The following is an 18,452-nucleotide window of genomic DNA, read 5'->3' as shown; positions in this document are numbered from 1 at the left end:
TGACGAAGGAACGGCATTAAAAAGCTGACAGGGAGGAGTTTTTCAAACTGTGTCTTGCGGAGACTGTCGGTGTTGTGTCCGTTTTTTGCCAACCGTAAGCCATATTTTAGAGCTTGAGGACGTTTAGTATGCAGTTGAATAATTATCTAAATGAGATTAGAGCATAATTTAATTACTAAGTGCTGATTAACGTCTGTGGTGCGTGGTACCAGCTTCTCAACAACGTAGCGTATCCGATAAGAAAACTTTTGGTTTTTCAGTCCACCTGTCACACTTTAAACCGTGTGAAACTCATTTAAAACATATCAGCATAAAACAAAACCTCACTTTTAAGTGATTATAAATTCATTCCAGCTTGGCAGTCCTAGCATCAATTGCCATTCAAAAGGAAACAACCATACAGCAATTAATATGCCCTACCTTCATAACAACCTCACAGCAAGCTTATGGAGCAACACATTTTTAGCAACAGATGCAAACGATCTCTTAAAACCCAAAAATTGCTTTGATCTTAAATTATAATGCCATAATTGGCCAGTTGCCAGCAGGGCGGACGGGTGCACGAAGACACAAGCCGCACTATTCTCCATTACTCATCGATGCTGCAGCAGCTGGGCAGGGATATAATACACTCTGATCTCTCAAGTATCAGTTATGCACGTGGCGCGGATTGTACGGCCTCGGGGCAGTATATTTGTAGCGTGTTAGCAACGATTTTGCAAGACGCGATTAACAGCGAGCCGCGATTCTGGAACAGTTTTATGAACCACATTAAATAGAATATTATTATCTCATTAGCCTAATCGCGGGGGTGAGCAATTGCGATTAGCTATTTGAATAGGAAGGGTAACTTAAACAGTTTTATGGTCGTGTGCCGATTAATAGCAATTTTTTATAACATTGTTGTAATGTAATGAATACTTTAAGGTATTTTTTACAATTAATTATATTCTTACCAGGATACAGGGCTACAAGGAAATTATCTAAATTAACGAAATTAAAGTAAATACTTGCTTAGTATACGGTTGATGAAAGTGCTTGAAAGCAATGTGTTTTATCAAGCCAACTCTACTTACTATCATCAATAATGCAACACTATTTACATTCTATTGTATGCAGCAATAATGTAATTTAGCAATAGTTGATTAATTTCGCATCAAACTACTTAAATATTTCAAAAACATATAAAAAAGCATTTTATAATTTATTACGATCCGAATATTTGATTCTAATATTGAAAAAAAAAACAAATTAACCTCAACACCACAAAACCGCCTCTCGTCATCGACAACGCTACGGTACGAATACAGTCGAGAGAATGGAATAATTAAAAAAGGGCTAAACAAACACAAATGAAAATGGAAAATATCCTTATTCTGTCTACTACTGCTGCTGCTGCTATTGCTGCTCGAACAACATTTCGAAACGATCTAGCTCTCACGGCCAGATGGTTCCCCTCGTATCATTAACCCTTTTCAAATGTGAAGCGTTGTCGTGTTCGGGGCATCATGGGTTTTCTTCACGGCCAGTGTTTTTCGGCGGCAGAAGTTTCATTACCCCCTACACGCCGTGAAGCGGGTTTGCTAGAGGGGGCGTTTGTTTTTTTATGAGTGTTGAATGTAAGAAACAAAAGAAGTAAAACAAAAAGCGTTCTACACAAAAGCAGATAAGCAAGCAACACTACCGAACGCTGAGAACGAGATGTGAAGCAGTATTAGTGCTAAGCAGTTGACCCTGTTACACATACCCGTTGCTGTCGACCGCCGGATGCAGGGCGGGGGCCGGAAATGGGTGGTTGATCCTGCTGCTGCTGTGAGCAGTCGCCTTGCTGTTGCTGCATCTGCTGTGGCTGCTGCTGCTGCTGCTGCTGTCCATCAGCTCCTCCTCCGCCCCCCGATGGAGCGCTTGTGTCTGTTTGGCCGTTTGCCATGGCGTTTCCACTACTACTACTGCTACTACTACTGCTGTTGCTGTTGCTGCTGCCAGTGTCCGCTCCACCCCCGCCGTCACAGCCTGAAGGAACTGGCGATTCCGGTGAATCTACCGACCGCACGCCTGCTGCTTGGCTGCTCGGGCAGGGCGCACATGGCATAGCGGGAGAGTGTCCGTTTTCTGCCGAAATCGCGCTACCAATGGTGGACTGTTGCTGCTGCTCGGCTAGGTTGGCGAGGCTGTGCGTGCGGCTTTCAGTGGTATGCTGCTGGGCAGCAACGGCCACTGTACTCATCGTCCGCCACGGAGACGTGACACTTGCCGCTGCAGGCGCTGGTGACGTCCGAGGCGTCGGTGTCGAAGTGGCGGCTAATGACGCGTTTGGCGGCGATGCCGATGCGCGTGCGAAAGGTGCAGAAGAAAGTGCTGCGGGTGGTGTAGGTGAAACAGCTGCAGTGACGGACGGTGGTGCCGGCAATGGCTGTGCAACCGCCAGGCCCGGTTTCTTGCCCTTGCGGCTCTTCCTGTGCTTGCCGCCCTTGGACGAACTTTTCTTACTGGTTAATGAAAGAAAAATGTCTGCGGACGCGTGCGCCAGTGCGCGTTATCGGGTGGTGCGCGAAAGTACATATCCGGATAGCACATTTCGACACAGACACCACAGAGCGGATACATGGAAACACACATGGGTACAGTATTCAACAGCGGCACATCGAAATATTTTTACACACACACACATATATGTATATATTTATACGAGGTGCAAATGGATGTGAAGCAAGAAACATAACACGAAGCATGGGAACGTTCCCCCGCCCGACGATGCGCCAGAATATGAAAATAATGGAGAGAGAGAAAGAGAGGGAGAAAAAGAGAGAGAAAAGAAAGAAAGAGAAAAACGAGCAAATTTAGACCGCAGAATGAGAATGGCGAATAAATTAAAAGAAAACATCTAAATCAAAACACACACACGCCCACACGTACACGACGCATCCCATCGCCCACCGGAACCGGATGTCGGAAAACAGGAAAGAAAAAAGGTCAATCGGCAATGCAGTCTAGCGGTGTGAGGACCTTCCCCAAACAAAACTAAACTGTCCCTCCCTTTTGATACTAAAATAAAATTAATGAGCATTGTGAGAAAACAGGAAAGCAAGAAACGGTTGAATTTCTCGTTCGATTTTGCCATGTGCTAAAGTCTCTCTCTCTATTCAGTTTAGTAAGTCGCAATTCAAACCATGGTGCATACTTGCAGGCGTGCAGTTACGTTTACGATGTACGCTCCGTTACTATAGGGCGCGGACGTTAGCGAAAGCAGCATTGGCGGTGATACGGATTTTGGTGCAGCGGTATATAGTGCTTTAGTGCAGCTTACAAATGCGTAGGTTAATATACGTATGTTAGTTCTCAGCCATTTACGATGCAACTTCAAATTTACGCAAACAAAACACCTAGGTGCAGCGGAATAATACGTGACATTATGCCCGAAATGTGCAGTAATCTGTGTTTAGTGATGTTTGGTACATGTTATATTAGTAACGTGTTAATATTTGAGTAATTAATGTTTAGAGAGATATTTTACGAAGATAATTACTTTCATTGAGCCTTATCTACAGTACTTTGATCCATTATGTTGGAGAATTATGATTAACATTTAATAATAGAACCAAAAAATCATTCAGACGTTCTATAATATCTTCATTTCACATAACGTTACATTGAAGTAATTTAGTGCCTCGGAAAAACCTTCGTGAAACTCACATAAGATTATTTTGTCGAGCTACAAGATGCTTTGATTAGGGACAGATGAAAAGTAAAACCAAGTTTTAACTTATCGCGGCAGTGAACATCTCTGTAGCCGAACGGGCATGTGTGATGATTCCTACATCACCAGACAGGGTCATATATCACATCTGAACCAATGCCTAGCGATAAAACCCAAGCGGATAAGTGGTTTGATAATTGAACTGTGTATATATGTTATCGAATATTGTTACACAGCATATGCATCTCCTTCGATTTGTATCGATACATAGTCCTACTATCGAATATCGTGTTCTATAACTGTTCAGATCTTATTTCAAGTGCTAAAACCAAGTAAAAATGCGATTGCCAGTTCAAGCCTTGTGAGAAGAGCTAGGATTCCACCTGTATATTGCATCCGCTTTCGATAGAACGTTCGTGTCTTAGTCTCTTACTAAAACAATGTTTGAAAACAGTGTTTGGAAGATGAAACTAAACATTAAACACTGCGAAATAAACTATCCCCGTAGCTTTTAGTATAAATGATATCTCTGTCGATATTTTTTCCGATAATTACCATAAGCTTTTCTTGGCACAAATTGGGTCATTCAAGAGGAACAATCTACGGTTTCTCAAGCTAATTGAGTATCGATAAATAGATCGTAAATTGATATCCTCAGCTCCCATTCCCGACGCTACGCCGGTTCCAAGGAACCATATAATTAAACAGGAAGCATACACTCATTTCTGCCATCCCCGATTCAAATGTAGTAGATCTCTGGGATTTATTCGCTTCTCCCTTTACACCTTTCACCTCTCCGTGCTTTATATCCATTCCCACTTCCTACCCATGCACACGGATGGCACGGAAACTCGGTTAGAATACGTTATCAACTGCGCTAAGCAACCACACTTCCGGCTCGCTGTGTGCTTATGCTGGGCCTGTATGCCTCTTCGTCGACTTCTTCGAAGGTGGTAGCCTTATTCGAAGCTTCTGTCCCCCACCAAGACTACCTGCTTTATGGTATCCCATTCGGCAAAGAGATTGAGTGCGATACCTTAGAGTGTACGACGAAGCGCGCTAGGTGGGCTATAAAGGAAAAGAGAGGATAAGAAGGATTATAACTTTCGTAAGCACCCATCTACCATTCCACCCCCTGACAACACGCTTTGCATCTTGAGACTGCTGCTGCTGCTGCCGTTGCTAAAACGCTTTTATGCGCCAGTATCGCCTCGCTGAAGCTTTCTTCCATCCACACGTCTGCGTTCGCTTCGTTCGTGCTGATACAGGTGGTGGTGTTAGAGAGGCTTGTCTCTCGATTCTCGATTTTTCGGCTCTGCGGTACGGTATGGAAAAGAGAAGCCTCATCCGAGCGCGAGCAAAACTAGAAACGACCGGATGTAGTAGCAGCTCTAAGTGTCTTTTCAAAACGATGCCTCAGTGCCTGCGTAATCGTTGATCCAGGCGCTTAGCAAATGCTAGAGTTTGCCTTGCCGCTTTGCTCCTATCTTCCCCCGCCAGATGGATGGAGAGAAAATGATTTTGTGGGTTTTTGGTGCCACAGTTCTCTCCACCCGCTTGCACTGCAGGCTCCGGAAAGTATGCTGAACAAACAGAGCCTACCGCTACTTCCCTACCCACCGCATGGCACATCAACTTTTCTAACTAGTTTTTCTTACTCCGTACATGCCATATACACAAAGCAACCGACTACCACACAGGAGCACACACTGCTTCCGGTTGTTTACTGAGCCGTAAAAAGGAGCGAGCGTGTGTCAGTACTGTTCCGCAAATGAGCAGCAGAGCGACGGAGGATACGAAACTAGCGTGCATAAATTTCCCTCTGCTGGCCTTGCCAAGGTTAAGACACGGTCGACACACGAGCCACTTGGAGCGAGGCAGTGCGCGACGGTTGGATGCGATGAGGCAGAATGTCCCGCCATGCTGCTGCTACTCCCTCGGCTCCGTTTCGACACCCGATTTCCCAACTTTTCCCTGTGTCCGAGCACAAAGTTTCGCCTTCAAGGATTTCCCACGGACCGCGGCGGCGGAGCCGGGTCGGACAGAGACAGGCAAACTCCGTTCCCGGTGAACTATTTATTAGCCAGTGAAACGCAAACGGTGAAGAGAGTGAATTTCTACCGCAAAATCACTCGAGAATGTGTGAGTGCAGGGGGCGGCGTACACCAGAAAATGCAGTTCGATTCGTCCAGGAACGAGGGGCGCTCGCACGAGATTATGATGAAGCCTGAGCACAGACCCCTTGCCACCAACCAACACACACACACACACACACACACACACACACACATTGCTGCGGTGAACCATAAATATGTCCAATTCAAATGGCCGTGTATGTTTGGCCTCGATCGCCGTTCTTGAGAATCGGTCGGTAAAGCCGGAAAGGCAAGTAGGTGAAGCCACCAGCGAACCTGCATCGACCTCGTGCGGCGGGTTTTTCGATGCGGTTTGTAAGTAAGCTTGGCTCAAGGAAACCGTATCGATTGTGTTGTGTTCCCGGGAAGTGGTAACCGATGGGATGATCAAGTTCTAGTAATTGAACAACGGAACATGCAAATGGTCAGCGGTTTAAAACCGTGGTTTTATTTCTTCTTGTTGCAGTTCTCTTTTGTAGCGACAAATAATACTTCAAATGGTGTGATAATCTCTCCAGAACACTAAACCTGACTCAAACACTGTAGTACAAAACTCAAAACCACTGTAGTGCTTCATATTTCTTGAGATTATACACGTCCGAGTGGCTTCCTTCTTGGAGGACTAAACTTTTCCCACTTTCCCAGGCAGCCTAAGTACCATCGTCTTTCGACGAAAACTTTGCCATCCCGCAAGACGCACAAGAACACAAATAAAATGTTCTCTCCCACAAGGACACATTTTCACTCCTAAACAGCAGAGTTGAAAATCACACACCGTACCGAGACCCGTCCGAAACACACGCAAAAAACACAACCTAGGACAATGTGCTGCAGTGGCAATTGGTACGCTTTTTTCGTTGTTCTGGAAACACTCTACCTCCAACAGAGCATCAATGCCAGAGGAGGGTTGCACCGACCAACAAAAAAAAACAATTTTGGTTTGATTTGGGTTTTCCCTTCGGTTTCGGTAGAAGTTTTTGGATTTCGTGCGAATGGGGTTTTCCGCATCGAAAGGACGAAATTTGACCTACTTTTGGACTGCAATTGTAGGCAGAGCAAGAAAGGCAAACAAATAAAACAAAAATGTGCAGGAGAGAACACGGTGGAAACACACAAAACTGAAAGGAGAGAAAAGAGCTTAATCCTCAGTCACTGTTTTGTGTGCGTTTTTTTTCTTTTTTTGTGTGTGTAACTTTTAGGGGAGAGTTTCATTTGTTTTGAAGCATTGCTAGAGAATGAAAAAACCCACACACACAAGCGTGAGAGAATAATGGAGAGAAAACTCTGATGAGAAAAGGACCTCTACCGATAAATGCATCGATCCGAAGAATTCCTTTCCCACGATTCGCGTCCCGTCCTTAGCATCAAGAAGGAAATATTATTATGATTATTTTATGCTTTTTCCAGGGGTTTTTCTTGGGAAACCAATCGTCTTTTTGCTACACATAGATGCCAATTTCTTTAAAATATTATAGTCAAACTCAACTGCTTTGCGCTGCAACCAACGATAACTAAGAGACGTTTTACTTGGCATCAAAACAAACATGTGCTGTGGACAAACATTGCTTACAATTCGCCAGGATTAGTAGCACTACAAACTAATCAATCAAGTGTTAGCATTGCGGAAAACCAGAAGAATCAACCAGTGGAGATAAAAACAAACAAACTGTTACAAAATATTCCCTATCTCCAAAATACTGCAACTAACACAACGTGACGAAGAGGGAGAGTGAGAGATAATAGCACCGGTTTGTGAAGACAATTATTTTACTTGCGGCCTCATAATTCATCCCCATTTTTTCTATTTAAAAAACGAAACACTTTTATTATTTCTACTGCGAACGTTAAAATGAAAAGGGACTTTTTAGAAAACAGATAAAAATTATTTCCTTTCAAAATTTGAAAACAAGATTGAATAAAATTTAATCTAACGTAGTTGTACGACCAATTCGTAACGTTCCCCTTGTACGGATGAAAAAGAAATCTACAGTCTAGGACACAACAACAGCTAGCATTTATCCCCTTTGTCGTGTCGCGCGTCCGCGAAACACTGTCCGGACTTCCTGCCCATCCGCTGGTCGTACCAGCACAACACCAACCCCACAACGAAAGCAAACAAAGATAGCCACACACAGCGCGCGGCTGGCGTCGCGATAGCTGTACCTCCGAAATAATCAGCGAGAGCAGCCAGCTTGCTCCGAGCAGTAGCTTTCCGGTCCAGCGGAAGAAGTGTGTGAGGAAAATTTTGCCGGCCCTCACGTTTTCCGCGCCCAAGCCAGCAAAATGGATGAAACCCACGGGGCCGAGCGGGGCGTCGCGTGCGTCTCTGTTACGGGCGGGGCCACCCGGACAAACCGGATCGACGACGATGACACTCGCGCTGCTTTGGTGGTGGTTGCAAGGATGGGTTTTGTTTTGTTTTGTTTTTTTTAGCGCACTTCCGGCATTGCCCTGCTGACGCGTTGTAAACACATAACTCTAGAAACCGCACTAACAAGGACACACGCGCACTCACTAACACCACAAGAAGGATTTGGAAGAAGATTTATTCGCACGGAGAATTGGCCCTTCAAACACAAACGGAAATGAAACACTAATGCCACCACCACTACCACGTGTATGTGTGTGTGTGTGTTTGTTTTCTGTTGTAGGGGTTGTAAGGATTGCACTTTTACACTGCGTAATAACTGTGGTTTAACTGCACTGGGACATCTTTGGGTTGATTGCACTATTTCGATTTTAGTTGTTAATATTTTTCATTATTTTCCTTCTGTAGCTTGACCGAACTTGCTTGAATGGGTGAAAAAAAAAGATTGTTAGTGTTAAAAAACAAAACAACAATACTGTTAGTTGATAGTGTTACTGTTCATTGTGAATAATGCTTTAAATAAATGGTCCAAAACCCGTCCGCCTTCAATGAATTCTCTTATGTAAAAAAATACACACAAAATGGTAAACGACGTATTTTTCCTTCTCGCAAAGTCGCCAATAAAAACAACTGCCCACGTCATCCCTGCCGCCTTCATGGTCTCACAAATTTTCCTCTTTTCATCGTGATTTTTTCTTCAACGCACACACACACACGCATCCACTCTACACACCACACTACGATGCGCAACCTCTTACGCACCGCACCACCCACCAAACCAGTCCGAAACGCAACCCGCCGCGTCAAAACAGAAGCGTACGGACGGTCGGTCGGTCGGTTGGTGCGCTCGCGTTACGTAATCACTGTTTGACGGACGCCAAAGTGAAAATCTTCCCTCCTCTCACCCAAGCCAAGGGTCGGCAGATGATGCGCTGGCTGCTGCTGCTACTGCTACTGCTGCTTCAACTGGCCTTTCCCTTCGTGTCCCCCGTCTCCGTCCAACACACACAACACCTGTTAGTTTTGATGCAAAAATAATTACTCTTCAAAAAAGCATAACTGTTTATGCTCCGTGACCCATCCAGGCAAGCGAATTTCCATTCGCGAAACAAGCTCGAGATGGAATGAGTTTTATTTTTCTTCTTGCAATGACAGGGTGGTACCATCACAAAAATAAAATTTGAATCAACAGCACAAAGCAGCAACACTGAGCAGGCCACCAGGCATCATTAATTCATCACTCAACGCGTCTTTTCTGGTCGTTTTTACACGACCACTTGAACTAGCACTCCCATCCCGGCCACACACACACACACACACTGTTCTGAACACAACGTTCCTGTCCGCGCCGATTCGATGTGCAGACAGACAGAGGCTCCGAAACTGGGATCCCGCTCTGCCGGCTGGTTTTTCCGTTGGCAAACACACTTTGACAAAACTATTTTTGACTTTGCCCATACACACACAACACATACACCACACCGAGCGGGCATCAGCATCGTCATCAACAACAAAAACGCGGACCAAAATGACTTAAAACATACTGCAAACGAGACCTTTTTAAACACACAGCAACCGAACAACAATATTGTGTTTTACAAAAACTCTTTCCTTTTTCTTTTGCTGTTCTGTTTTCTTTTTTTTTACTTCATTCTTGTCCTTTTTTTGTTGATGCATTCACCGTTCTCCTTGTGTTTTTGTGTTTAAAAAAAATCGTCCACCATTACTATTCAATTTCAATTTCAACGCTATCAAAGCGCAAAAGTGTGCCTCTGTCCAGTGCCAAACAATCGCAGCACAATTTGCATATTCAACGCTGCTTTTATGCTGCATATTGAGTGTGCTGTGGTACTTGAGATAATGTACCGATAGCAACAAGACATCGAGAGAGAGAGAGAGAGAGAGAGAGAGAGAGAGAGAGAGAGAGAGAGAGAGAGAGAGAATTTGTGTGTATAAGAGAGAGAGAGAGAGAGAGAGAATTTGTGTGTATAAGAGAGAGAGAGAGAGAGAGAGTGAGAGAGAGAGAAAGAGAAAACTTCCAAGACATCCGAAACATCCGAGAACATTGGCGCGGACGTTGAGCCGTTTTCCCTGCTTCGTTCCCATGCTTCGACCGTGGAAAATGATTTTTCTTTGATTTTTGGCGGAGTCTGGGAGGGGGGGGGGTTTGGGCCTTTGGTACGTATGTTACGAAACATGCTGGTTCCCGGTGTGCATAACAACACTGGCGGTCGATATACCTCTTACTACGCTTTGATCTTGCTTGTGTGGCAAAGTGGTAAAGTGCACCAAACATACACACTGTTTGCTTTTCATTTTTGATGATCAGTTTTCCAACTCTCCAACCAATCTCCGAATAAGTGAAAGCAAATGTTTCCTATTTTTCGATCGATTTTTCTCCACTTTTCAAGCGAGCAGAGCCATTGTTATCGGAAAAAACGGGAAGCAACATAGGCAACCAGACTTTGCGCCATGTCAACTCACAGCAAGCGCGCTACCATCAACAGCAGCAGCAGTATAGCATAGCACAGCATCAATTCATCGATTTTTCTCCCACTCCTTTCTCCCGCTCTGTCTATTTCCTCTTTACCGAAATTCACCATCCCCTTCACCAAAACTGACCGTGCGTTGCCGACACACCATCGAACGTTCCACACTGTGATCATAATTTAAACGTTGTCCAAGGAAACATGGCACTATGTGCGGGACCTACGGGGAAATGCATACATAAACATATTTTTGAATGCACTCACACACACACGCACACACGCACATCCACGAGCTAGCGATACACAAAGGATCGAAATCACGGAAAAGCTTATTCCATCCCATTTTCCTCTCTATCTGTCTCCCTCTCTTTTCCCGTCCTTTTTGTGTGGTTTGTTGGTTGGTGGGATAGGGAGGCACAAATCGATTGTCCGATGGTTCCACAGCCTCTCGTGTGGGTAGGTGTGGGGTTTACCTTTTTTGCAGCACACAGTCGGAGGTAATGGCTATTCATTATTCAATCGCTTCATCAATATTTGTGGCCCGGTGGGAGAGCTGCTAGCGAGGGAGGAAGCACAGCTAGCTTTTCCCTTGCATCAGCATTTTTGGGTCACCAGCATTCCGGCGAACGAGGAAGCAATGGGGCAACATGCTGAACAATACTTCATTTATTAATTCATTTTTTGATTATTTATCAATTCCGCTGATACGGGGCGCACACGGCACAGATGTCGAAAGGCATGGACGTAAAAAGGCACTGCAAGGGGACGAAGAGTTCTGACAGCTTAACGAAAATGTAAACGAATCGAAACCAAGCTAGTTATTCCCAGATTTATGATAAATTGTATGCTTTACTTCAAACAGTTCAACACACCTATACACTGCACTACAGCGCGGAGTTGTTCAAGCACCAGCACGGCAACACATCCATCTGATAGCAAAAATTCTATCGAAACTGTGTGCCACTTCAGACGAGCACCACCCCGAACCCTCCCGAAGGTAAATCACATTGCGCACAGGACCGTCGTCCCTCTGTCCCTCTGTCACAGCCACAGCCAACAGCCCAACTCATGCTCTCTCCCCATGGAAACGCGTTTCGAAGACGATGCTCTCGAAGCGCAATAACTGACACGCACACACACACACATACACATACATACAAGCAGCATCCACGATGAGATAATGCGACCAAGGAAAATTAGAGATGGAAATTCACAAACACCCCAATACCACACACACAAACACATGCGTCCATAAAAAAAGGGCTACGTTTTGTGTCAGGTTCACAGGTTCGATTTCACCACTGGCTAATATATTCTGGCTGGCGACCGCCAAAAACAGCAAAAACAACAACAACCAAACCAGCAACCCCTAAAAAAACACACAATATTCTATGCGCACGGAAATATGTAAGTGCTAGCAGTGAGCAAACAGCACCAAACAGAGGTGAACACAACACTACTCACGGGGTGTGCTGCAAAATACACACTCACATACACACAGTCGCGCGCACACACGCACACACACACGCGCGCAGCGCACACAGTCACGCACACGCAGACGAACTCGGTCGCTTGCACAGACGGGCGAACGCGTGTGGGGCTTCGCGAAGGCTCAGAACCGAACTGGTGGTGACCGAACCGCCGGAATCCCGGTCATGGCCGGGCCATCGTCCCGGGTACGACGAGCCGAACGTCCTCCTGTGCGCCTCTCCCGGGGGGAGTGGGGGGTTTTCTCCATCGGCCCCGAACACGGAAACGAACCGAGGCAAACAATCGCGAGCGAGAGCCAGAGCGAGAGAGCGAGAGATAATGAGCACGGCAATGGTATGCGTTTTCCGCGTGATCCGATTTTCCGCGAGCTCTTCTCGCTCTCTCTCTCTTGCGCGGGTGCGTGCATTTTCTCTTGTTTGTGTTCGGTCGCTTCCTCGCCAGCCACACGCAAAACGAGCACGCTCTTCTTCCTGATTGTGGCTGGATGACCCACCTTGTGAAGGTAAATAGAAACGCATTTTGTCTGTGAGACTGACTTTTTCCCCTTACAAAATCATCCGCTCTTATGCTCTCTCGCTCTTCCTCTCTTTCCCTTTCGTAAATGACACGCTCTCAAACATTCGAAACGAAAATCGAATACTGATTTAAAAAATATTTAGCAATAATGCATGCCTACATTCCGATAAACAGAGTAAGTATCTAAAAAATGCATACACGGCCAAAAAGTAGCAACATTGGAACTCATATTCTAGGTCATCAAATGGAGTCAAAGGAGCCTTTGTTGAGGCACATTGCAATAAAACACATAAAAAGAAATGAAAAGCTTACTAAACTGTTGGAAACAAACTATTTAAATAAAGTGAAATAACGTAATTATGGCATCTTTTATCTAGTGCATAATTATTCCAAGCACTGTAACCGCTGCAACCTGCAAATCTCGTCAACCGTTTCTCAGCGCAGCTGTTGAATAATGAGATTCTATACCCCTCCTTTTTTGAGGGAAAAAGAAAAACTCTCCTTTATGCTGATGAGCGCTTACGCGTATTCTCTTTCTTTCCTCTCTGCCTCTCTCTCTCTCTCTCTCTTATCTACAGGGCAGCGCTCTCTACTCTCTCACACAGAGAGTAGAAAAATATCCGAATGGAAAAATTATTTTACCTTCTTTCCAACCTTTCTGTCTGTGCTCAGTGTACCTTTTCTCGCATGTTGGCATGTTGCTATCTTCTACACCTTTCTTTTTAGCCCGTGCTGCGACGTTTGACAACTCTGCGTTTATTTGCAGCAAAAAAAAACAACGACAACAACAAACACACGCCGCCAAAATGCGTTGCTACACGGCACCAGCGGTACAAACACATCGGAAAGTTCGCGCCGATGAAGGCTACCAGACCCCAGATACGAGGACAGGGAACGGGAGCACAGGACCGGCGGTACGAAATGGAATGGTTTCTTCGGACGGGAAATTCCGAACCATGACAGACACACAACAAACGCACAGCGCGCCTTGTGCACAATCCGTTCGCCGCACCACACGTTCGAGAGTGCTAAAACATTCCATCATCATCAACATTCTCATCATCATCAGCAATCGGTAGCTCGTGCGCGTACCGTTCGTTTCTTTCGTTTTTGCGGACGGTTTTCTTGTTTCGTTTTTAGGTCCGTTGCAATTGTTTGTTTCTTGTCACGAGTCGAACAGTAAGGACAGGCACCATATCCGGTTAACGTCGATCACGCATTTTGTATGGTGATTGGAGTGACCATCAACGGTTCCTTCTGGGCGTACACGTTAAATTATTAATACTGATCCTGCCAGTAAGAGGTGAAACAATATTTCGCTATGCAAGTGCTGTTCGTGCTATCATCGAACAGAACCGAGCGTGAGATTTTTTTCAACACAACACTGTTGTGAAACTGTTGATGATACAATGCTGATATCTTGTTATCTTTGCTCGTTGCCATATCACACTCATGTAACGCAGAGAAGGCATGATCTTTTTACAATTGTGTGACAAATGGTGCAGGTGTTACACATATTCTCTATACTTTTAACAATATTTTATCATATTTGTAATACCCAGATCTGTAAAGTGCAATCATTTGAATTCGCCAATCGGGCAATTAATCAATACATTACGACAATCAACTCGATCGCAATTGATCAACCCATTCCTCAATATATTCCTTTAACAAAACAAGGTTTCCACTATCGTCAAAAAAGTCGTCAAAATTAGGTTTCTTTACGATTGGGTTTTCAAGATTTTTACTCTTATCTTGGGCTTCATAGCTCACGAGCGTGAAAAGGTTGTAAATGTATAACAAATTAACACTTTGTGTGCCATGGCTCTCATATATGATAGCCAGTTATGTTTTTCTGGGGTATATGATAGCCAGGAATAATTGTCTTTAAATCTTAATATCTTGTAACAGTAAGGGCGCAATATTGTGAAATGTTATGAAACTTTATGCTAAATAAATTTATAATGTATGCAGTTTTGGCAAATGTTTGTTTTGTAATGACCACTGATTTTACAACAATTTATTGACAGAAGGCGGAAGAACTGAAGGCTGAAGACTTAAGGTGAAACGCTGAAGATGTTGCCTAGGCAACGATCCAAAGCAGAATGGTTCTTTATTGTTACACTTCATACGATCGCACAGTTGACATTATTATGGTCATAGTCCGTTCGAATAATTTGACACTATGGTCATGTCAGAGGTCAAATTTGCCGGATTTTACAGTTTTTTCCTTTTTTTCCTCGAATAATTCATTGACACCCATAAGTGGTCGAAAATCGAGAAAATAAATGCAAAATAACAATTCCTTCGATCAATACAGTGCAGCCACATATATTTTGTGAGTTTGTGAGTTTTCAAACCGTATAATGCATAGCCGTGGTACAGTCGTCATCTCGTACGACTTAACAACATGCCCATCATCGGTTCAAGTCCCAAATAATCCGTGCCGCCATACGTAGGACTGACTATCCTGCTATCCATAATGTAATCTATAAGTCACTGAATGCCAACCCCACAAGTGGTACCGAAAGAAGAAGAAGAAGATAATGTACAGCAGACATTAGTTAAAATATTATCTGATTGTCAACATACGTTGTTTACATGATCGCTTTTCAATGAAACATTTTATTGAAAACAAATCTATACATAACATTAACCAGTTGTTTTCACTATTTAATGATCAAAACAAAGCAAAATAATGAAAACACAACAAGTAATCAACCAGAATTGTATTAAACACCATTATTTTAATCGTCTTTTAGTTTGTTTATATTCAGTATCACTTCCCTTGGGGGCATGGCTGTCATATATGATAGCCATCAAGAATGTAAACAAAAAGTGCTTGGCACCGAGGGAAACATAAACCAAAATGGTTTGGCACTAATAGTGTTAAAGTTTATCACCATGTTTATCACCACTCATGAGAGCGGCAAATAAGCAACATATCTAATCAAATTTCTTCATGGCAAATCTATCCTTTATTATTCATGTCAGCTAGACCACAGCTAATCTTTTCCAAACATTCTCAATGTTCTGAGAAGTTATATCAGTACAAAATTAGATAAGATAAGCTCAAAGTAATTGTTTAATTGTTTAATTGTTTATTACTCGTTCAATGGATAGCAATGGATCCGTGTGAATGTTCTTAAGTCTAATATTAGATTAAAATAAGTAGTAGGAACATCTTAATAATTCGCTTCTAAGGCAGTTTTTAAAGGATTGCACTGAGGTTCCAAACTCAAACAAATGACGAACTTTGTTGAACACCCTAATCATGAATGAGCGAATGAGCGAAGCAAGAAGAAAACAGCACTGTTGTTCATCATAAATGCCTGTAAGCCATCTTCTAATATACACTACAACACTAACAAATGTCACAAACACAGTTCTAGAGAAATGAAATAGTACGTGTATTCCACGATATACGTGATATATGCGATTTTTGTTTAATTTGACAGTTCTTTAAGCAAATTGTACTGATTTGGCACATCAAATGCAAAATAAATTCCCTTTTGGTCGAGTTTTAAAAACTACTTTCAAAGGTACAACATTGTACATTCTTTGGTTGAAATCAGGCCAATCAATTAATTTAGCGGCTAAAACTTACCACTTCAAGCGAAATAATACGAAAATTAGCTATAATTTGACTGAAAACCTCTACATTCGAGTGAATATTCGAGATACGGTATTGCTTCCGGGCCGCATTAATGGCGTATGTCAGGGAATACCTGTATAAATGTTTTCTATTATTTCACTAAAACAATAAACACAATTTTTCATATTGTGTACTATTTCTACCTGTAGACGATCGAGTGAATCGTATCTTTTAGGACATTTATTTAAAACAAAAGCTTTTCACACAATTCCCTTTTGTGGTTCTATATCTTGATAAGCCACTTCCTGCTTGGACGATCGTTCTAGTAGTCAAACCGGTAATCCGAGCTCAATTGTATCCATTCGCGGAACGCGGACAAGTGAACGTAACGAACAGGATAGCTGTAAGAGCATTGGAACAGAAGATCAACAACCCCAATCAGCACCGGCCCGTTTTCATCCTCTACTGTCAGCGACGAGCCATACTGCCGGTTACAGAATGAACCTCCACGATATACATCCGTACAATAGTGCTGATCGTGGAATGTATAGCTAGTTAGTTGTTGCCTACAGATCGACAAGGACAGCAATGGATTACTCAAATATGATAAACCTTCTTCTTTGGTTGTACCGCGGGAAGTTCCTTCCATCGTCAGGTAGGTCCGAGTATCGGACAGTTTCGGCAAACGAATCGGTTTCACGTATCTAGTTTGGATGGCCGGACGATCCAATCGTATCATCGCAATATTGTAATAATCTTCGTTCGTATAGTGGTAGAAGGGATGCATTACAATACTGCTCTTGGTGTAGTTGATGGTCTGCACCCACTGTGTAGTGCTGTTAAACACATTTCCCAAGGTAATGTAACTGTACAGCATGTCACCGTGGATAAAGTAATGATGAAAGGAACTGGCCGGCGTAATCACGTAATTCAGTGTAATGAGCCCACCGGCACGCTTGTATAAGTAGTTGTTTGTGTAGAAATTGATTTCAGCATGGTAGGGGAACTGGCCAGCGTAGGCATAGTATCCGTACCAATAAGTGGCCGAATAGGTATAAGGGACGACTGTACCGGCTGACATGGTTTTGAGTCGTTCCGGTGTCTCATCGCTCATCGGGTTTGCCTTGATGACATCCAACGCAACACTGGTGTTTGAGAACACACCCACTACACCGATCACAAAGCACACTATGGCTGCACTTCCCATGTTGTAACGTTTCTGTATCCCTGCTGTGCTACAGATCACTGCTCGAGATTTCTATCCTAACGCAGAGTTTTTATACTAGCGTGGCTAATCGTGAACTGCTTGGAGCAAATATATAACGAGGCAGACAGACATATAACACGAAAACATATTTGCCCTTGACTGGTTAAAACAACAATCGTGTTTACTCGCAAACCGGCCAAAGCTGTTGATAATAAATTGTGTGAAAAAAAACTTCATATCAGTGCATAGCTTTATTTGAATGTAATCACAGCTTTAATGTAATGTCACACACAACTTCTTCTTCTTCTTTGGCTCAACAACCGTTGCCGGTCAAGGCCTACCTGTACCACACTACTTGTGGGTTTGGCTTTCAGTGACTTATTGATTTTCCCCCCATAGCAGGATAGTCAGTCCTACGTATGGCGGCACGGTCTATTTGGGGCTTGAACCCATGACGGGCATGTTGTTAAGTCGTACGAGTTGACGACTGTACCATGAGACCGGCTGTCACACACAACACTGTTGTGCAAATTTGATAACGGTAAGTTAAGCGCAATAGCTAGCCAACATTTGCACATGATATCACGAAAGATAAATGAGTAAAAATACTATGTTTTATACTAAACAGGCAACCACCATGAACATGTACATGCTTGACGTTGTACAGTAGAACAAAAAAGGGAGGAAAAACCCGGAAACAATCGTTTATACTTATAACATATTTTACTTTTTTTAAACAGGAGGAACGGTCAAAAAAGGCCGTATTGCTTAAAACTAAATTATACAAGTATAGTTCATGGCGCTACAATCCATATCCGCTTGGAAAACATTTCCTTCTCTGAGTCATGGAAGGGCACTTTATCCCGGGTGTACTCGGACGTTTTGGTTTTATACAAATATTTTACATATTTTAAACTAGCTAAACCGCGCTACACTCAAACGTTCGTGAGATGG

The 18,452-nt window shown here is 43.4% G+C and overlaps 1 protein-coding gene across 8 annotated transcripts in view; it reads right to left on the bottom strand.

Annotated features, from left to right (window-relative positions):
* The window catches only part of LOC121594527 (protein encore), a 67,831-nt gene that overhangs the window by 26,478 nt on the left and 22,901 nt on the right, over nucleotides 1-18,452 (bottom strand). For 3 of the 8 annotated variants that reach the window (XM_041917879.1, XM_041917883.1, XM_041917884.1), the window contains exons 1-2: nucleotides 12,154-12,332; nucleotides 1,748-2,511 (exon numbers count right to left, since the gene is read on the bottom strand). The exons of 1 other annotated variant lie outside the window; for it this stretch is intronic. In XM_041917879.1, coding sequence (XP_041773813.1) covers nucleotides 1,748-2,227 — 480 coding nt within the window. In that variant the 5' untranslated portion in view covers nucleotides 2,228-2,511; nucleotides 12,154-12,332. Of the gene's footprint in view, nucleotides 1-1,747; nucleotides 2,512-7,995; nucleotides 8,086-11,561; nucleotides 11,681-12,153; nucleotides 12,333-18,452 lie in introns of those variants that run through there. 4 more of the 8 variants (XM_041917886.1, XM_041917880.1, XM_041917882.1 and 1 more) reach the window with 4 other exon arrangements.

The sequence above is a fragment of the Anopheles merus genome, chromosome 2L (genome assembly GCF_017562075.2).
Source record: "Anopheles merus strain MAF chromosome 2L, AmerM5.1, whole genome shotgun sequence".
NCBI lineage: Eukaryota > Metazoa > Arthropoda > Insecta > Diptera > Culicidae > Anopheles > Anopheles merus.
Note: the sequence above shows the minus strand (reverse complement) of the source record. Positions and strands in the feature narration are given on the sequence as shown.